The sequence below is a fragment of the Salvelinus namaycush genome, chromosome 37, assembly GCF_016432855.1.
Source record: "Salvelinus namaycush isolate Seneca chromosome 37, SaNama_1.0, whole genome shotgun sequence".
In the NCBI taxonomy this organism is placed as follows: Eukaryota; Metazoa; Chordata; class Actinopteri; order Salmoniformes; family Salmonidae; genus Salvelinus; species Salvelinus namaycush.
In genome coordinates this window covers 17,228,111-17,242,065 of record NC_052343.1, presented here as the reverse complement: position 1 = coordinate 17,242,065, position 13,955 = coordinate 17,228,111, and the positions used below count along the sequence as shown (strand labels likewise).

At 40.8% G+C, this 13,955-nt stretch overlaps 1 protein-coding gene across 1 annotated transcript; it reads left to right on the top strand.

Annotated features, from left to right (window-relative positions):
• On the top strand, positions 1 to 13,165 carry LOC120030866 (dihydropyrimidinase-like). The gene is made up of 7 exons (XM_038976356.1): positions 1 to 623; positions 5,046 to 5,204; positions 6,154 to 6,333; positions 11,155 to 11,344; positions 11,625 to 11,781; positions 12,219 to 12,360; positions 13,002 to 13,165. Exons 1-7 carry the CDS (start codon positions 372 to 374, stop codon positions 13,146 to 13,148), a joined length of 1,227 nt encoding a protein of 408 aa, XP_038832284.1. The 5' UTR covers positions 1 to 371; the 3' UTR covers positions 13,149 to 13,165.
• Positions 13,166 to 13,955: the final 790 nt, after the last annotated feature.

The following is a 13,955-nucleotide window of genomic DNA, read 5'->3' as shown; positions in this document are numbered from 1 at the left end:
TTCATGGAAACAAACACACTTTAGGCCTACTGCAAGTTCATTTCTTTGTCACTTTCTACCAGACAATTCTAACTTGCTCATGCTTGCTATCTGTGATCTGGATAAATTGAGTGAAACATTTTTTTTTCTGGAAGTAATGTCCTTGGGCCCTGCAAGTCTGGTAAAGTTTGCTAAATAGTGTGAAATCTAGGCTACTTCCTGGGAATGTCTTTTTTTGTCTTTCTCTTTTTGTGAGAGGTGTGTCTACTTGTGAAATATTTGTTTGTTGTGTAACCCATACCTAACTGACATTATAGACCTATGTCCAGTGTAACCCATACCTAACTGACATTATAGACCTATGCCCAGCGCTTCTAAAAGAGAAAGAAACAATGTTAAACCAAAGCAGGATCCTTATAAAAGGAGGGAAAATTGTGAACGAGGATTGCTCCATTATCAGCGATGTCTACGTTGAAGACGGAAGAATTAAAGAAGTCGGATTAAACCTCCAAATCCCGGCTGGAGTTACCGTTATAGATGCCACCAATAAACTAGTGATACCGGGTGGTATCGATACCCATACCCACATGGAGTTGGAATTTATGGGCACCAAAGCAGTAGATGATTTCCATATTGGAACTAAGGTGAGAATAATGTTGTGTTGCACTGTGTGTAGGCTATCTCTGGGTTAATTGAGTTTGCTTGATTTCACTGCATCAGGAAAATTCACAAGTAAAATCTGACAAAAATAATTACAGTGCCTTCAGAAAGTATCCATACCCCTTGACTTATTCAACATTTTGTTGCCTGAATTCTACATTTATTAAATTGATTTATTTCTCTTCCATCCCATCTACACATAAACAACTCATAATGACAAAGTGAAAAGATGTTCACAAATAAATGTATATAAGTATTCACACCCCTGAGTCAATACTTTGTAGAATAACCTTTGGCAGTGCTTACAGATGTGAGTCTATCTGGGTAAGTCTCGAAGAGCTTTCCACACCTGGATTGTGCAACATTTGCACATTAGTCTTTTCAAAATTCGTCAAATTTGTTGTTAATCATTGCTAGACAACCATTTTTAGGTATTGCTATAGATGTTTAAGTAGATTTAAGTCAAAACTGCAACTCAGGAATCTTCACTGACTTCTTGGTAAGCAATTTCAGTTGTGATTTGGCCTTGTGCTTTAGGTTATTGTCATGCTGAAAGGTGAATTCATCTCCCAGTGTCTGGTGGAAAGCAGACTGAACCAGGTTTTCCTCTAGGATCTTGCCTGTGCTTAGCTCCATTCAGTTTGTTCTTTATCCTGAAAAACTCCCCAGTTCTTAATGATTACAAGCATACTCATAACATGATGCAGCCACCACTATGCTTGAAAATATGGAGAGTGGTACTCAGTAATGTGTTGTATTGGATTTGCTCCAAACATAACACTTTGTATTGAGGGAAAAAAGTTAATTGCTTTGCCACAAGTTTAGCAGTATTACTTTAGTGCCTTGTTTCAAACAGGATGCATGTTTTGGAATATTTTTTATAAGCTTACTTCTTTTCACTCTGTCAATTAGGTTAGTATTGTGGAGTAACTACAATGTTGTTGATCCATCCTCAGTTTTCTTCTATCTCAGCCTTTAAACTCTGTAACTGTTCATGGTGAAATCCCTGAACAGTTTCCTTCCTCTCTGGCGACTGAGTTAGGAAGCACGCTTGTATCTTTGTAGTGACTGGGTGTATTGATACACCATCCAAAGTGTAATTAATAACTTTACCATGCTCAAAATGATATACAATGTCTGCATTTTTTTTTACACATCTACCAATAGGTGCCCTTCTTTGCAAGGCATTGGAAAACCTCCCTAATCTTTGTGGTTGAATCTGTGTTTGAAGTTCAGTGTTCGACTGAGGGATCTTACAGATAATTAATTGTGTGGGGTACAGAGATGAGGTAGTCATAAAAAAATCATGTAAAACACTATTATTGCTCACAGAGTGAATCCATGCAACTTATTATGTGACTTGTTGAGCACGTTTGTACTCCTGAACTTGTTTAGGCTTGTCATAACAAAGGGGTTGAACACTTATTAACTCTATCAGGTTTCAGGTATGACCCAGATGCAGACAGTGTCGAAGAAACAAAATTGTACTTCTAGCACGGGGGACGTAAACGACAGGTCAAAGGCAGGCAGAGGTCAGTAATCCAGAGAGGGCGCAAAAGGTCCAGGCAAATGTTTAAGCACATTTTTACTCCTGAACTTATTTAGGTTTGGCATAACAAGACATTTCAGCTATTAATTTTTAATTAATATGTAAACATTTCAAAAAACATAATTCCACTTTTACATTATGGGGTATTGTGTGTAGGCCAGTGACAAAAAAATCTAAATGTAATCCATTTTAAATTCAGGCTGTAACACAACAAAATGTGGGTGTGAAAACTTTCTGAAGGCACTGTATGTCTTTTCTGTATTACGGGTGGGCTACATAAAACCCCATTTAAGGAAGTTTAAAACATACTGTACCTTTACATAATTAAAAACATGTAGGATATTAAACACAAAAAGCATTATAAGGTGCAGTAGATGCTGCAGATACTGTATATACAGTTGTACCTGTGGATGTATATCAAGGCATACCTTCAAACTCAGTTCCTCTTTGCTTGACATCATGGGAAAATCAAAAGAAATCAGCCAAGACCTCAGAAACGCCTGAAGGTACCACTTTCATCTGTACAAACAATAGTACGCAAGTATAAACACCATGGGACGACGCAGCCGTCACACCGCTCAGGAAGGAGACGCATTCTGTCTCCTAGAGATGAATGTACTTTAGTGCGAAAAGTGCAAATCAATCCCAGAACAACAGCAAAGGACCTTGTGAAGATGCTGGAGGAAACAGGTACAAAGTATCTATATCCACACTAAAACGAGTCCTATATTGACATAACCTGAAAGGCCGCTCAGCGAGGAAGAAGCCACTGCTCCAAAACCACCATAAAAAAGCCAGACTACGGTTTGCAACTGCACATGGGGACAAAGATTGTACATTTTGGAAAAATGTGCTCTGGTCTGATGAAACAAAAATAGAACTGTTTGGCCATAATGACCATCGTTATGTTTGGAGGAAAAAGGGGGAGGATTGCAAGCCGAAGAACACCATCCCAACCGTGAAGCACAGGGGTGGCAGCATCATGTTGTGGGGGTGCTTTGCTGCAGGAGGGACTGGTGCACTTCAGAAAATAGATGGCATCATGAGGCAGGAAAATTATGTGGATATATTGAAGCAACATCTCAAGACATCAGTCAGGAAGTTAAAGCTTGGTCGCAAATGGGTCTTCCAACTGGACAATGACTCCAAGCATAGTTCCAAAGTTGTAGCAAAATGGCTTAAGGACAACAAAGTCAAGGTATTGGAGTGGCCATCACAAAGCCCTGACCTCAATCCTATAGAAAATTTGTGGGCAGAACTGAAAAAGCATGTGCGAGCAAGGAGGCCTACAAACCTGACTCAGTTACACCAGCTCTGTCAGGAGGAATGGGCCAAAATTCACCAAACTTATTGTGGGAAGCTTGTAGTTTGACCCAAATTAACCTGTCTGGGAACGGGGTTCCGCTAGCGGGGCGCCAAATTCAATCAACAGAAATCTCATAAATCACATTTCTCAAACATACAAGTATTAGGCACCATTTTAAAGAGAAAATTCTCGTTAATCCAGCCACCGTGTCTGATTTCAAAAAGGCTTTACAGCGAAAGCTCCACAAACGATTATGTTAGGTCCCCACCAAGTCACAGAAAAACAGCAATTTTTCCAGCCAAAGAGAGTTGTCACAAAAAGCAGAAATATAGATAGAATTCATCACTAACCTTTAATGATCTTCATCAGATGACACTCATAGGACTTCATGTTACACAATAAATGTATGTTTTCTTCGATAAAGTTAATATTTATATCCAAAAATCTAATTTTACATTGGCGTATTATGTTCAGTAGTTCCAAAACATGCAGTGATTTTGCAGAGAGCCACATCAATTCACAGAAATACTCATAATAAACATTGATAATAGATACAACTATTATACATGGAACTTTAGATAAACTTCTCCTTAATGCAACCGCTGTGTCAGATTTTTTTTAAACTTTACGGAAAAAGCATAATCTGAGTACGGCGCTCAGAGCCCAAAAGAGCCAAAGAAATATCTGCCATATTGTGCAGTCAACATTAGTCAGAAATAGCATTATAAATATTCACTTACCTTTGATGATCTTCATCAGAATGCACTCCCAGGAATCCCAGTTCCACAATAAATGTTTGATTTGTTCGATAAAGTTCATAAAGCTCCTTTTGTTAGGGCGTTTAGTAAACAAATCGAAACTCACAAGGCGCGGGCAAGTCCAGCGGAAATGTCGGATGAAAATTCCGAAAAGTTATATTACTGGTCGTAGAAACATATCAAACAATGTATAGAATCAATCTTTAGGATGTTTTTTATCATAAATGTTCAATAATGTCCCAACCGGAAAATTCATTTGTCTGTAGAAAAGCAATGGAACGAGAGGTAACTTTCTCATGATCGCGCATCACGAGATATATCCGACTTGTATCTTTATCCATGGAACCTAAACCCTGTTCTGTGTATCTTTATCCATGGAACCACTATCATGATCCTGGACTACACTCTAAACATTACCCCCTCATATCCACCCCTCTCTAAACCCTAACCTATCTACAGTATACCCTAACCCTGCTCTCTGTACCCAGGCTGCCCTGGCAGGATGGACCACCCTACGGATATACCCCATACCATCCCCCTAAACACTAACCCACTCTCTCAACCCTAACCCTGCTCTCTGTACCCAGGCTGCCCTGGCAGGACGGACCACCCAAATGGAAATAATCCATACCACCCCCCTAAACCCTAACCCCATCTCTAAACCCTAACCCTGCTCTCTGTACCCAGGCTGCCCTGGTAGGAGGGACCACCCTACTGGATATACCCCATACCCCATACCACCCCCCTAAACCCCAACCCCCTCTCTAAACCCTAACCTGCTCTCTGTACCCAGGCTGCCCTGGCAGGAGGGACCACCATGATCCTAGACTTTGTGATCCCCCAGAGAGGCACGTCCCTGCTGGAGGCCTATGATAGGTGGAGGGACACGGCTGATGCCAAGGTCTGCTGCGACTACTCCCTCCATGTGGCAGTCACATGGTGGAGCGACAAGGTAGTGCCCCCTGTTATATCTATAATCTATTTTCTATCCTGAAAAAAAGTGCACGTCAGACTCATGTTCATGTGTGACGAGGTAGCCTTCCCTGCACCCTGTATTGCTTTACCAAGCGGGGTTCAGATCCCACGGGTTACATTTGTACAGATATTTACAAAAATTATGAAACATTCCTGTCCCAGACTAAAATGTTTCATTTATTTGTCTTGATCTGTGAATGATTTGTGAGATTGGGCAGGGTTTAGAACTTTGTTTGTTCTGGCCTGCTGCCATCAAATCTACAGGGATTTTATAAAATAGCAGACTTGTTTAAAAAATGAGGGACACTGTTACTGTAGATTCAATCCAATCAGCGTTATAGCACAGTTGACATTTAAAGGTAATTTCCGTTTGAGACAAAAAATGTGTTTATGGTGAATGCTGCCTCCGCCAACGTGGGAATATCGCTTTTAAAAGGTGCATATCCGACAAATCCCAGCCTTAATCTCTGCAATATCTACTTTAATTAAAAACTGGGTGGTTCGAGCCCTGAATGCTGATTGGCTGACAGCCGTGGTATATCAGACTATATACCACGGGTATTACAAAACATTTATTTTTACTGCTCTAATTACGTTGTTATACAGTTCATAATAGCAATAAGGCACCTCGGGAGTTTGTGATATATGGCCAATATACCACGGCTAAGGGCTGTATCCAGGCACTTCGCATTGCATCGTGCGTAAGCCCTTAGCCGTGGTATATTGGCTATATACCACACCTCCTCAGGCCTTATGACTTAAATAACATCCCAACAGGAAATAGCATGTGGTAATAGACTCCATGGAGACCTGGGATGGACAGAATGTCAATACATGTTTTTTACAGAACTGTTAACAGTCTTATCTCTCAGCATTTAAAAGAAAAGCACGCTAAACTAATTAGCTTTTTGCTAAACCCATTCTAGGTCAAAAAGGAAATGGAGACTTTGGCCAAAGAGAAAGGTGTCAACTCCTTCAAGATGTTCATGGCATACAAGGATGTGTTCATGCTTCAAGACCATGAGCTGTATGCTGCGTTTTCCCAATGCAAAGAGATTGGAGCTATAGCCCAGGTGCACGCAGAGAATGGAGACCTTATTGCAGAGGTATTCCCAAACATTTCTGACCATAACACAGTCAATATGGCTCAAACCTGGGGTTTGTTCAGTTTACTTCAACGTTTGCGACGTTGTGTGACGGTTTGTACTGAATGACACATTGCCTCCAAACGGTACACACCATTCATCAACAGCATTTGAGGTAAGTTTGCTCCCGTTTATTAGGTGTGGTGAGGTGTGCCCTGATCAATTTAAGTGTGACCATTTGAAATCGTAAAAATCGTGCAGAAAACCATACGGTAATTGCCATCTGGGTCACCATAATCACAATATTCTTCTACTGGTCGTTAAGGACATTACCGCTTCTGGTGACTTAACTTAACTTAACTTAACAACTGCTGGTGAGAAAATAACAATTAGCTATTTTGACACACTAAGCAAATACATTATTTTCAAAGGGTCAGTCACGAGATCCTATTGACTGTCCGCTTAGTGTGTAAGTATTCCAGAAGTCATTGGTTTAGGTTAATATTTGATCTAGCCTAATAGAAGACTAGACTAAAGATACAAGCCATGCAAAACAAACCCCATCCAAGCCATGTAAAACTAACCCTATCCAAGCCATGTAAAACTAACCATATCCAAGCCATGTAAAACTAACCCTATCCAAGCCATGTAAAACTAACCCTATCCAAGCCATGTAAAACTAACCATAGCCAAGCCATGTAAAACTAACCCTATCCAAGCCCTGCAAAACAAACCCTATGCAAGCCATATAAAACTAACCCTATCCAAGCCATGTAAAACTAACCATATCCAAGCCATGTAAAACTAACCCTATCCAAGCCATGTAAAACTAACCCTATGCAAGCCATGTAAAACTAACCCTATCCAAGCCATGTAAAACTAACCCTATCCAAGCCATGTAAAACTAACCCTATCCAAGCCATGTAAAACTAACCCTATCCAAGCCACGTAAAACTAACCCTATCCAAGCCATGTAAAACTAACCCTATGCAAGCCATGTAAAACTAACCCTATCCAAACTAACCCTATCCAAGCCATGTAAAACTAACCCTATGCAAGTGTCACGTTCCTGACCTTATTTTCCTTTGTTTAACTTTGTTTAGTTGGTCAGGACGTGAGCTGGGTGGGTAGTCTATGTTATGTGTTTCTATGTTGGGTTAAATGTGTTGCCTGATATGGTTCTCAATTAGAGTCAGGTGTTTGACGTTTCCTCTAATTGAGAACCATATTAAGGTAGGCTGTTCTCACTGTTTGTTTGTGGGTGATTGTTCCTGTGTCTGTATGCACCACACGGGACTGTTTCGTGTTTTCGTTCGTTTGTGTAGTCTGTACCTGTTCGTGCGTTCTTCGTGTATATGTAAGTTCTCAAGTTCAGGTCTGTCTACGTCGTTTTGTTGTTTTGTATTTTCCAAGTGTTTTTTCGTGTTCGTTTTGTCGTTAATAAATATTCATTATGTCTTCATTCAACGCTGCGTTTTGGTCCGACCCTTACTCCTTCTCCTCATCCGAGGAGGAGGAATTAGACAGCCGTTACAGCAAGCCATGCAAAAATAACCCTATCCAGGTCAGGTAAAACGAACTCAATAAAAGCCATGTAAAACGAACCCTATCCAAGCCATGTAAAACTAACCCTATCCAAGCCACGTAAAACTAACCCTATCCAAGCCACGTAAAACTAACCCTATCCAAGCCATGTAAAACTAACCCTATGCAAGCCATGTAAAACTAACCCTATACAAGCCATGTAAAACTAACCCTATCCAAGCCATGCAAAACTAACCCTATCCAGGTCAGGTAAAACGAACTCAATAAAAGCCATGTAAAACTAACCCTATGCAAGCCATGTAAAACTAACCCTATTCAAGCCATGCAAAACTAACCCTATCCAAGCCATGCAAAACTAACCCTATCCAAGCCATGCAAAACTAACCCTATCCAAGCCATGCAAAACTAAAACTACCCAAGCCATGTAAAACTAACCATGTCCAAGCCATGCAAAACTAACCCTATCAAAGCCATGCAAAACTAACCCTATCCAAGCCATGTAAAACTAACCTTATCCAAGCCATGTAAAACTAACCTTATCCAAGCCATGTAAAACTAACCTCTCCAAGCCATGTAAAACTAACCCTATCCAAGGCATGTAAAACTAACCTCTCCAAGCCATGTAAAACTAACCCTATCCAAGCCATGCAAAACTAACCCTATCCAAACCATGTAAAACTAACCCTATCCAAGCCATGTAAAACTAACCCTATCCAAACCATGTAAAACTAACCCTATCCAAGCCATGTAAAACTAACCCTATGCAAGCCATGCAAAACGAACCCTATCTAAGCCATTTAAAACTAACCCTATCCAAGCCATGTAAAACTAACCCTATCCAAGCCATGTAAAACTAACCCTATCCAAGCCATGCAAAACTAACCCTATCCAAGCCATGTAAAACTAACCTCTCCAAGCCATGTAAAACTAACCTTATCCAAGCCATGTAAAACTAACCCTATGCAAGCCATGTAAAACTAACCCTTTCCAAGCCATGTAAAACTAACCCTATCCAAGCCATGTAAAACTAACCCTATCCAAGCCATGTAAAACTAACCCTATCCACACCATGCAAAACGAACCCTATGCAAGCCATGCAAAACTAACCCTATGCAAGCCATGCAAAACTAACCCTATCCAAGCCATGTAAAACTAACCCTATTCAAGCCATGCAAAACTAACCCTATCCAAGCCATGCAAAACTAACCCTATCCAAGCCATGTAAAACTAACCATATCCAAGCCATGTAAAACTAACCTCTCCAAGCAATGTAAAACTAACATCTCCAAGGCATGTAAAACTAACCCTATCCAAGGCATGTAAAACTAACCCCATCCAAACCATGTAAAACTAACCCTATCCAAGCCATGCAAAACTAACCTCTCCAAGCCATGTAAAACTAACCCTATCCAAGCCATGTAAAACTAACCCTATCCAAACCATGTAAAACTAACCCTATCCATGCCATGCAAAACTAACCCTATCCAAGCCATGTAAAACTAACCCTATCCAAGCCATGTAAAACTAACCCTATCCAAGCCATGTAAAACTAACCCTATCCAAACCATGTAAAACGAACCCTATGCAAGCCATGCAAAACGAACCCTATGCAAGCCATGGAAAACTAACCCTATCCAAGCCATGGAAAACTAACCCTATCCAAGCCATGCAAAACTAACCCTATCCAAGCCATGCAAAACTAACCCTACCCAAGCCATGTAAAACTAACCATGTCCAAGCCATGCAAAACTAACCATGTCCAAGCCACGCAAAACTAACCCTATCCAAGCCACGTAAAACTAACCCTATCCAAGCCATGTAAAACTAACCCTATGCAAGCCATGTAAAACTAACCCTATCCAAGCCATGTAAAACTAACCTTATCCAAGCCATGTAAAACTAACCTCTCAAAGCCATGTAAAACTAACCCTATCCAAGGCATGTAAAACTAACCATGTCCAAGCCATGCAAAACTAACCCTATCCAAGCCATGTAAAACTAACCTTATCCAAGGCATGTAAAACTAACCCTATCCAAGGCATGTAAAACTAACCATGTCCAAGCCATGCAAAACTAACCCTATCCAAGCCATGTAAAACTAACCCTATCCAAGGCATGTAAAACTAACCATGTCCAAGCCATGCAAAACTAACCCTATCCAAGCCATGTAAAACTAACCTTATCCAAGCCATGTAAAACTAATAATGTCTGACAGTAACATATCACACGTGAAGATGTTTTACTATACATGCTAGTATTACAAAACCCACAGCAAACAGACACACAGTCTTCTTTATCTATCATGTTCTCTCCATTCATCTCATGTACCTTATCATGTGTCATCAAGGTGCTTCCTAGAACACAGCCAACATACTCTTATCATCAGCAGTCATTTGGTCATGTCATTCATATATGAGTATAAGAGTACCATTTACGTGTCATGGCGTACATAAAGGCACATGAACAGTAGCTCGTCTCATTCCTCCATATGAGGTACGGGAACCAAACCAAACTTGTTTTGCAGTGTCATGTTTTGCAATCTCAGGACACTGGAATTACAGTGGCATTCATTCTTTCACGCATTTGAAAATTAAGTTATTTTGCTGAGAATGTTTTTATGTTTCTGCAATGTGGAAGCAAAGAGCACAATAAATTATTAACTAAGGGGGAAACTATTTGACTTCTCTTAATTTGTTTGGTCAATGTCTGAAGGGGTAAGGTTCATTACAGTAACTGTCCTCTGTTTGAGCTGAACAGGTGGGTCGGTGTTAACCTGAAATTATACTAAAAGCAGTGTTCACTCAATCCAATATCAGTTACACAAAGTCCAAGGATCAACATCTAGTTCCGTTTGATTCAGCTTGGAATGTTCTAGTTCTAGATTGTTAACTTTCTTTTCCAAGGTGAGGTCTGTAGAATAACCACTAGAGGGCAGCAGATGCCCAATCTATTTTTGGTGACAAAATATTCATGAGATACATACATTTATTGTGAGCATGTTCAGAGTGAGTTTACAGATAACTTTTATGTAAACGATTAGCAACTTAACTTCATAGAGTAGAATTCGTAATAAACCCGTTGTCTGTTGGCAAAAAGCATGTAACATGTCAGCTTCCTCCCTCAACACTACCTTGCGTCATGGTGTAATATTCTATGCTAATCTGCTCATGCTTGTATAACCTTTTGTAACTATTTCTGTGAATATTTCACAAAAGTTTATCTATGTCACACAGGCAGTTTTTATTTTATCTGCCATTTAGGAGGCATTTTTTAAACTGACCTTCTCTCACTTGGCAGGGGGCTAAGAAGATGCTGTCCCTGGGCATCACAGGTCCGGAGGGTCATGAGTTGTGTCGTCCTGAGGAGGTGGAGGCTGAGGCCACCCAGAGAGCCATCACCATCGCCCACGCTGTCAACTGCCCGCTCTATGTTGTCCACGTCATGAGCAAGTCTGCCGCTAAGGTGGTGTCCAACGCACGCAGAAATGGTGAGGGGGCCTGACAATGCCTGCTGGGAGGAACTGTAGGTGGGAAAGAATGACAGAGTCAGAGAGAGTCAGAGAGAGTCAGAGAGAGTCAGAGAGAGTCAGAGAGAGTCAGAGAGAGTCAGAGAGAGTCAGAGAGAGAGAGAGAGAGAGAGAGAGAGAGAGAGAGAGAGACAGACAGAGAGAGAGAGAGAGTGAGAGAGAGTGAGAGAGAGGCTCAACATGACATGGATGGTGTTCTGTGTTATGTATGCATGTTTTTGGAATGTTTTTGCCCCAACAGGCCGTGTGGTGTTTGGAGAGCCCATAGCAGCAGGACTGGGTACAGATGGCACCCACTGCTGGCACAAAGACTGGGCCCACGCTGCCAAGTTCGTCATGGGCCCACCTCTGAGGCCCGACCCCAGCACCCCGGGATACCTTATGGACCTACTGGCAAAGTATGTGAAGCCTTAGCCAATATCAACCTGATCTCACTGTCCCTCTTCTGCCCTTTTCACTGAGTAAAGCATATTAGGTTACACCTTCCATGCACCCTCTGTCACATAAGTGCTCCATAACACTGTCATAACAATGACATAACAGATGTTATAAGCAGTCATTACTAGTGCTATCAGCATATGAACAGTCATGACTGTTTATAACATACATCACATAATATATATCAAATTGGAGTGTATGTATCACATTGTTACCGACCAGGCAGGAATACAGGAACTGGGAAGGTGAACAACAATGGAAAACAGTGGAATCTTTGAAAAATAAAGGAAAGTGAAGTGAAACTGCATATTGTCGGTGCAATAGAAATGAATGACAGGCAGTAAAGATGGCTGCCTTACCGTTTAGTGATGTAGATGCTTCTGTTTCATTCTTCCAGTGATGACCTCAGTGTGACTGGGACAGACAACTGCACATTCTCTGTGTGTCAGAAGGCCCTGGGCAAAGACGACTTTACAAAGATCCCCAACGGAGTCAACGGAGTGGAGGACAGGATGTCTGTCATTTGGGAGAAGGGCGTTGTCAGTTAGGCCTCTCATTCTGCATATCACATCATTCTTTATTATGCACACTATAGGCCAGTTACCCGGACAGATTTAGCCTATAGCCCTACACCAAAAAGCATACACATGGAGATTCTCCATTGAAAGTGATTTTTTTGTTGTTGTCCAGGACAAGGATACAGGTCCTACAAAAATTAGTGGTACTATTTTCAGACGGTTGATTAAGTTCTATAGTAGGACTTAAAAGGTGACAAGTGACATTTCTGCTGTGAGAAGAAAAGATAACAATTTATATTATGCTATTTATTATGTGCATCAAGGAAGTTTTTATCAGTCAGAATCAATCCAAACTGTCATAGTGGATGTAGCAGCTTTCTTTCTGTCCTTCTCTTTCCATGTATTTCTTCCTCCCTTACTTCTTTCTGTCCTTCTCTCAGGAAAAAGCTTCAGTCGGTTGACCCGGAGGCCATTGCAAAAATTAACATTGTAAAACGCTGGCAAAAAATTACAAGTTTTGATATTTGGAGTGAAACTTTGAATCGCTTACTGCACCGTTAAGCATTGACCTTTGGTCAGGTTAATTATGTCAGTAAATATGGAATTTGTCATTCATATCCAGAATATTGAAACTCAGTATTTTGTGTAATTACTTTCCGCAGCATAGCGGGAAAATGGACGAGAATCGATTTGTAGCTGTCACCAGCAGCAATGCAGCGAAAATCTTCAACTTCTACCCCCAGAAGGGAAAGATCGCTAAGGGATGTGACGCTGATGTGGTCATATGGGACGCTAAGGCAACCAGGTGAGACAAGGATAAAGACCATCCAAGATGTTTCTAGTCAAACACATAGTGAATTACTGATGTATAGCTAAATTATGAACTGTTTTGATGATGCTACATTTTATATCTTTGTGTATGCATATTATCCAACTAGTAGCATTTCATCACTACTATAACCAACTTCTTACACTGCAGATGGTGCAGACAAATCGAGCTTCCCACAAAGCCTGTTTTCAGGGTGAAAAACAGTTGGCTAAATAAGAAAATAGTTTCATGTTAACTAGCTATGGTACATCCTGGATATAACTAGCTATGGGACAGCCTGGATATAACTAACTATGGTACAGCCTGGATATAACTATGGTACAGCCTGGATATAACTAACTATGGTACAGCCTGGATATAACTATGGGACAGCCTCGATATAACTAACTATGGTACAGCCTGGATATAACTAACTATGGTACAGCCTGGATATAACTATGGTACAGCCTGGATATAACTATGGTACAGCCTGGATATAACTATGGGACAGCCTCGATATAACTAACTATGGTACAGCCTGGATATAACTATGGTACAGCCTGGATATAACTAACTATGGTACAGCCTGGATATAACTAACTATGGGACAGCCTGGATATAACTAGCTATGGGACACCCTGGATATAACTAACTATGGTACAGCCTGGATATAACTATGGTACAGCCTGGATATAACTATGGTACAGCCTCGATATAACTAACTATGGTACAGCCTGGATATAACTATGGTACAACCTGGATATAACTATGGGACAGCCTGGATATAACTAACTATGGTACAGCCTGG

Coding starts and splice junctions, on each gene's coding strand:
- LOC120030866 (XM_038976356.1), top strand. CDS start 372: ATGTTAAACCAAAGCAGGATCCTTATAAAAGGAGGGAAAATTGTGAAC. Junction 11,345..11,624: donor GTCCAACGCACGCAGAAATG/GTGAGGGGGCCT, acceptor TTGCCCCAACAG/GCCGTGTGGTGTTTGGAGAG. Junction 12,361..13,001: donor TCATTTGGGAGAAGGGCGTT/GTCAGTTAGGCC, acceptor TACTTTCCGCAG/CATAGCGGGAAAATGGACGA.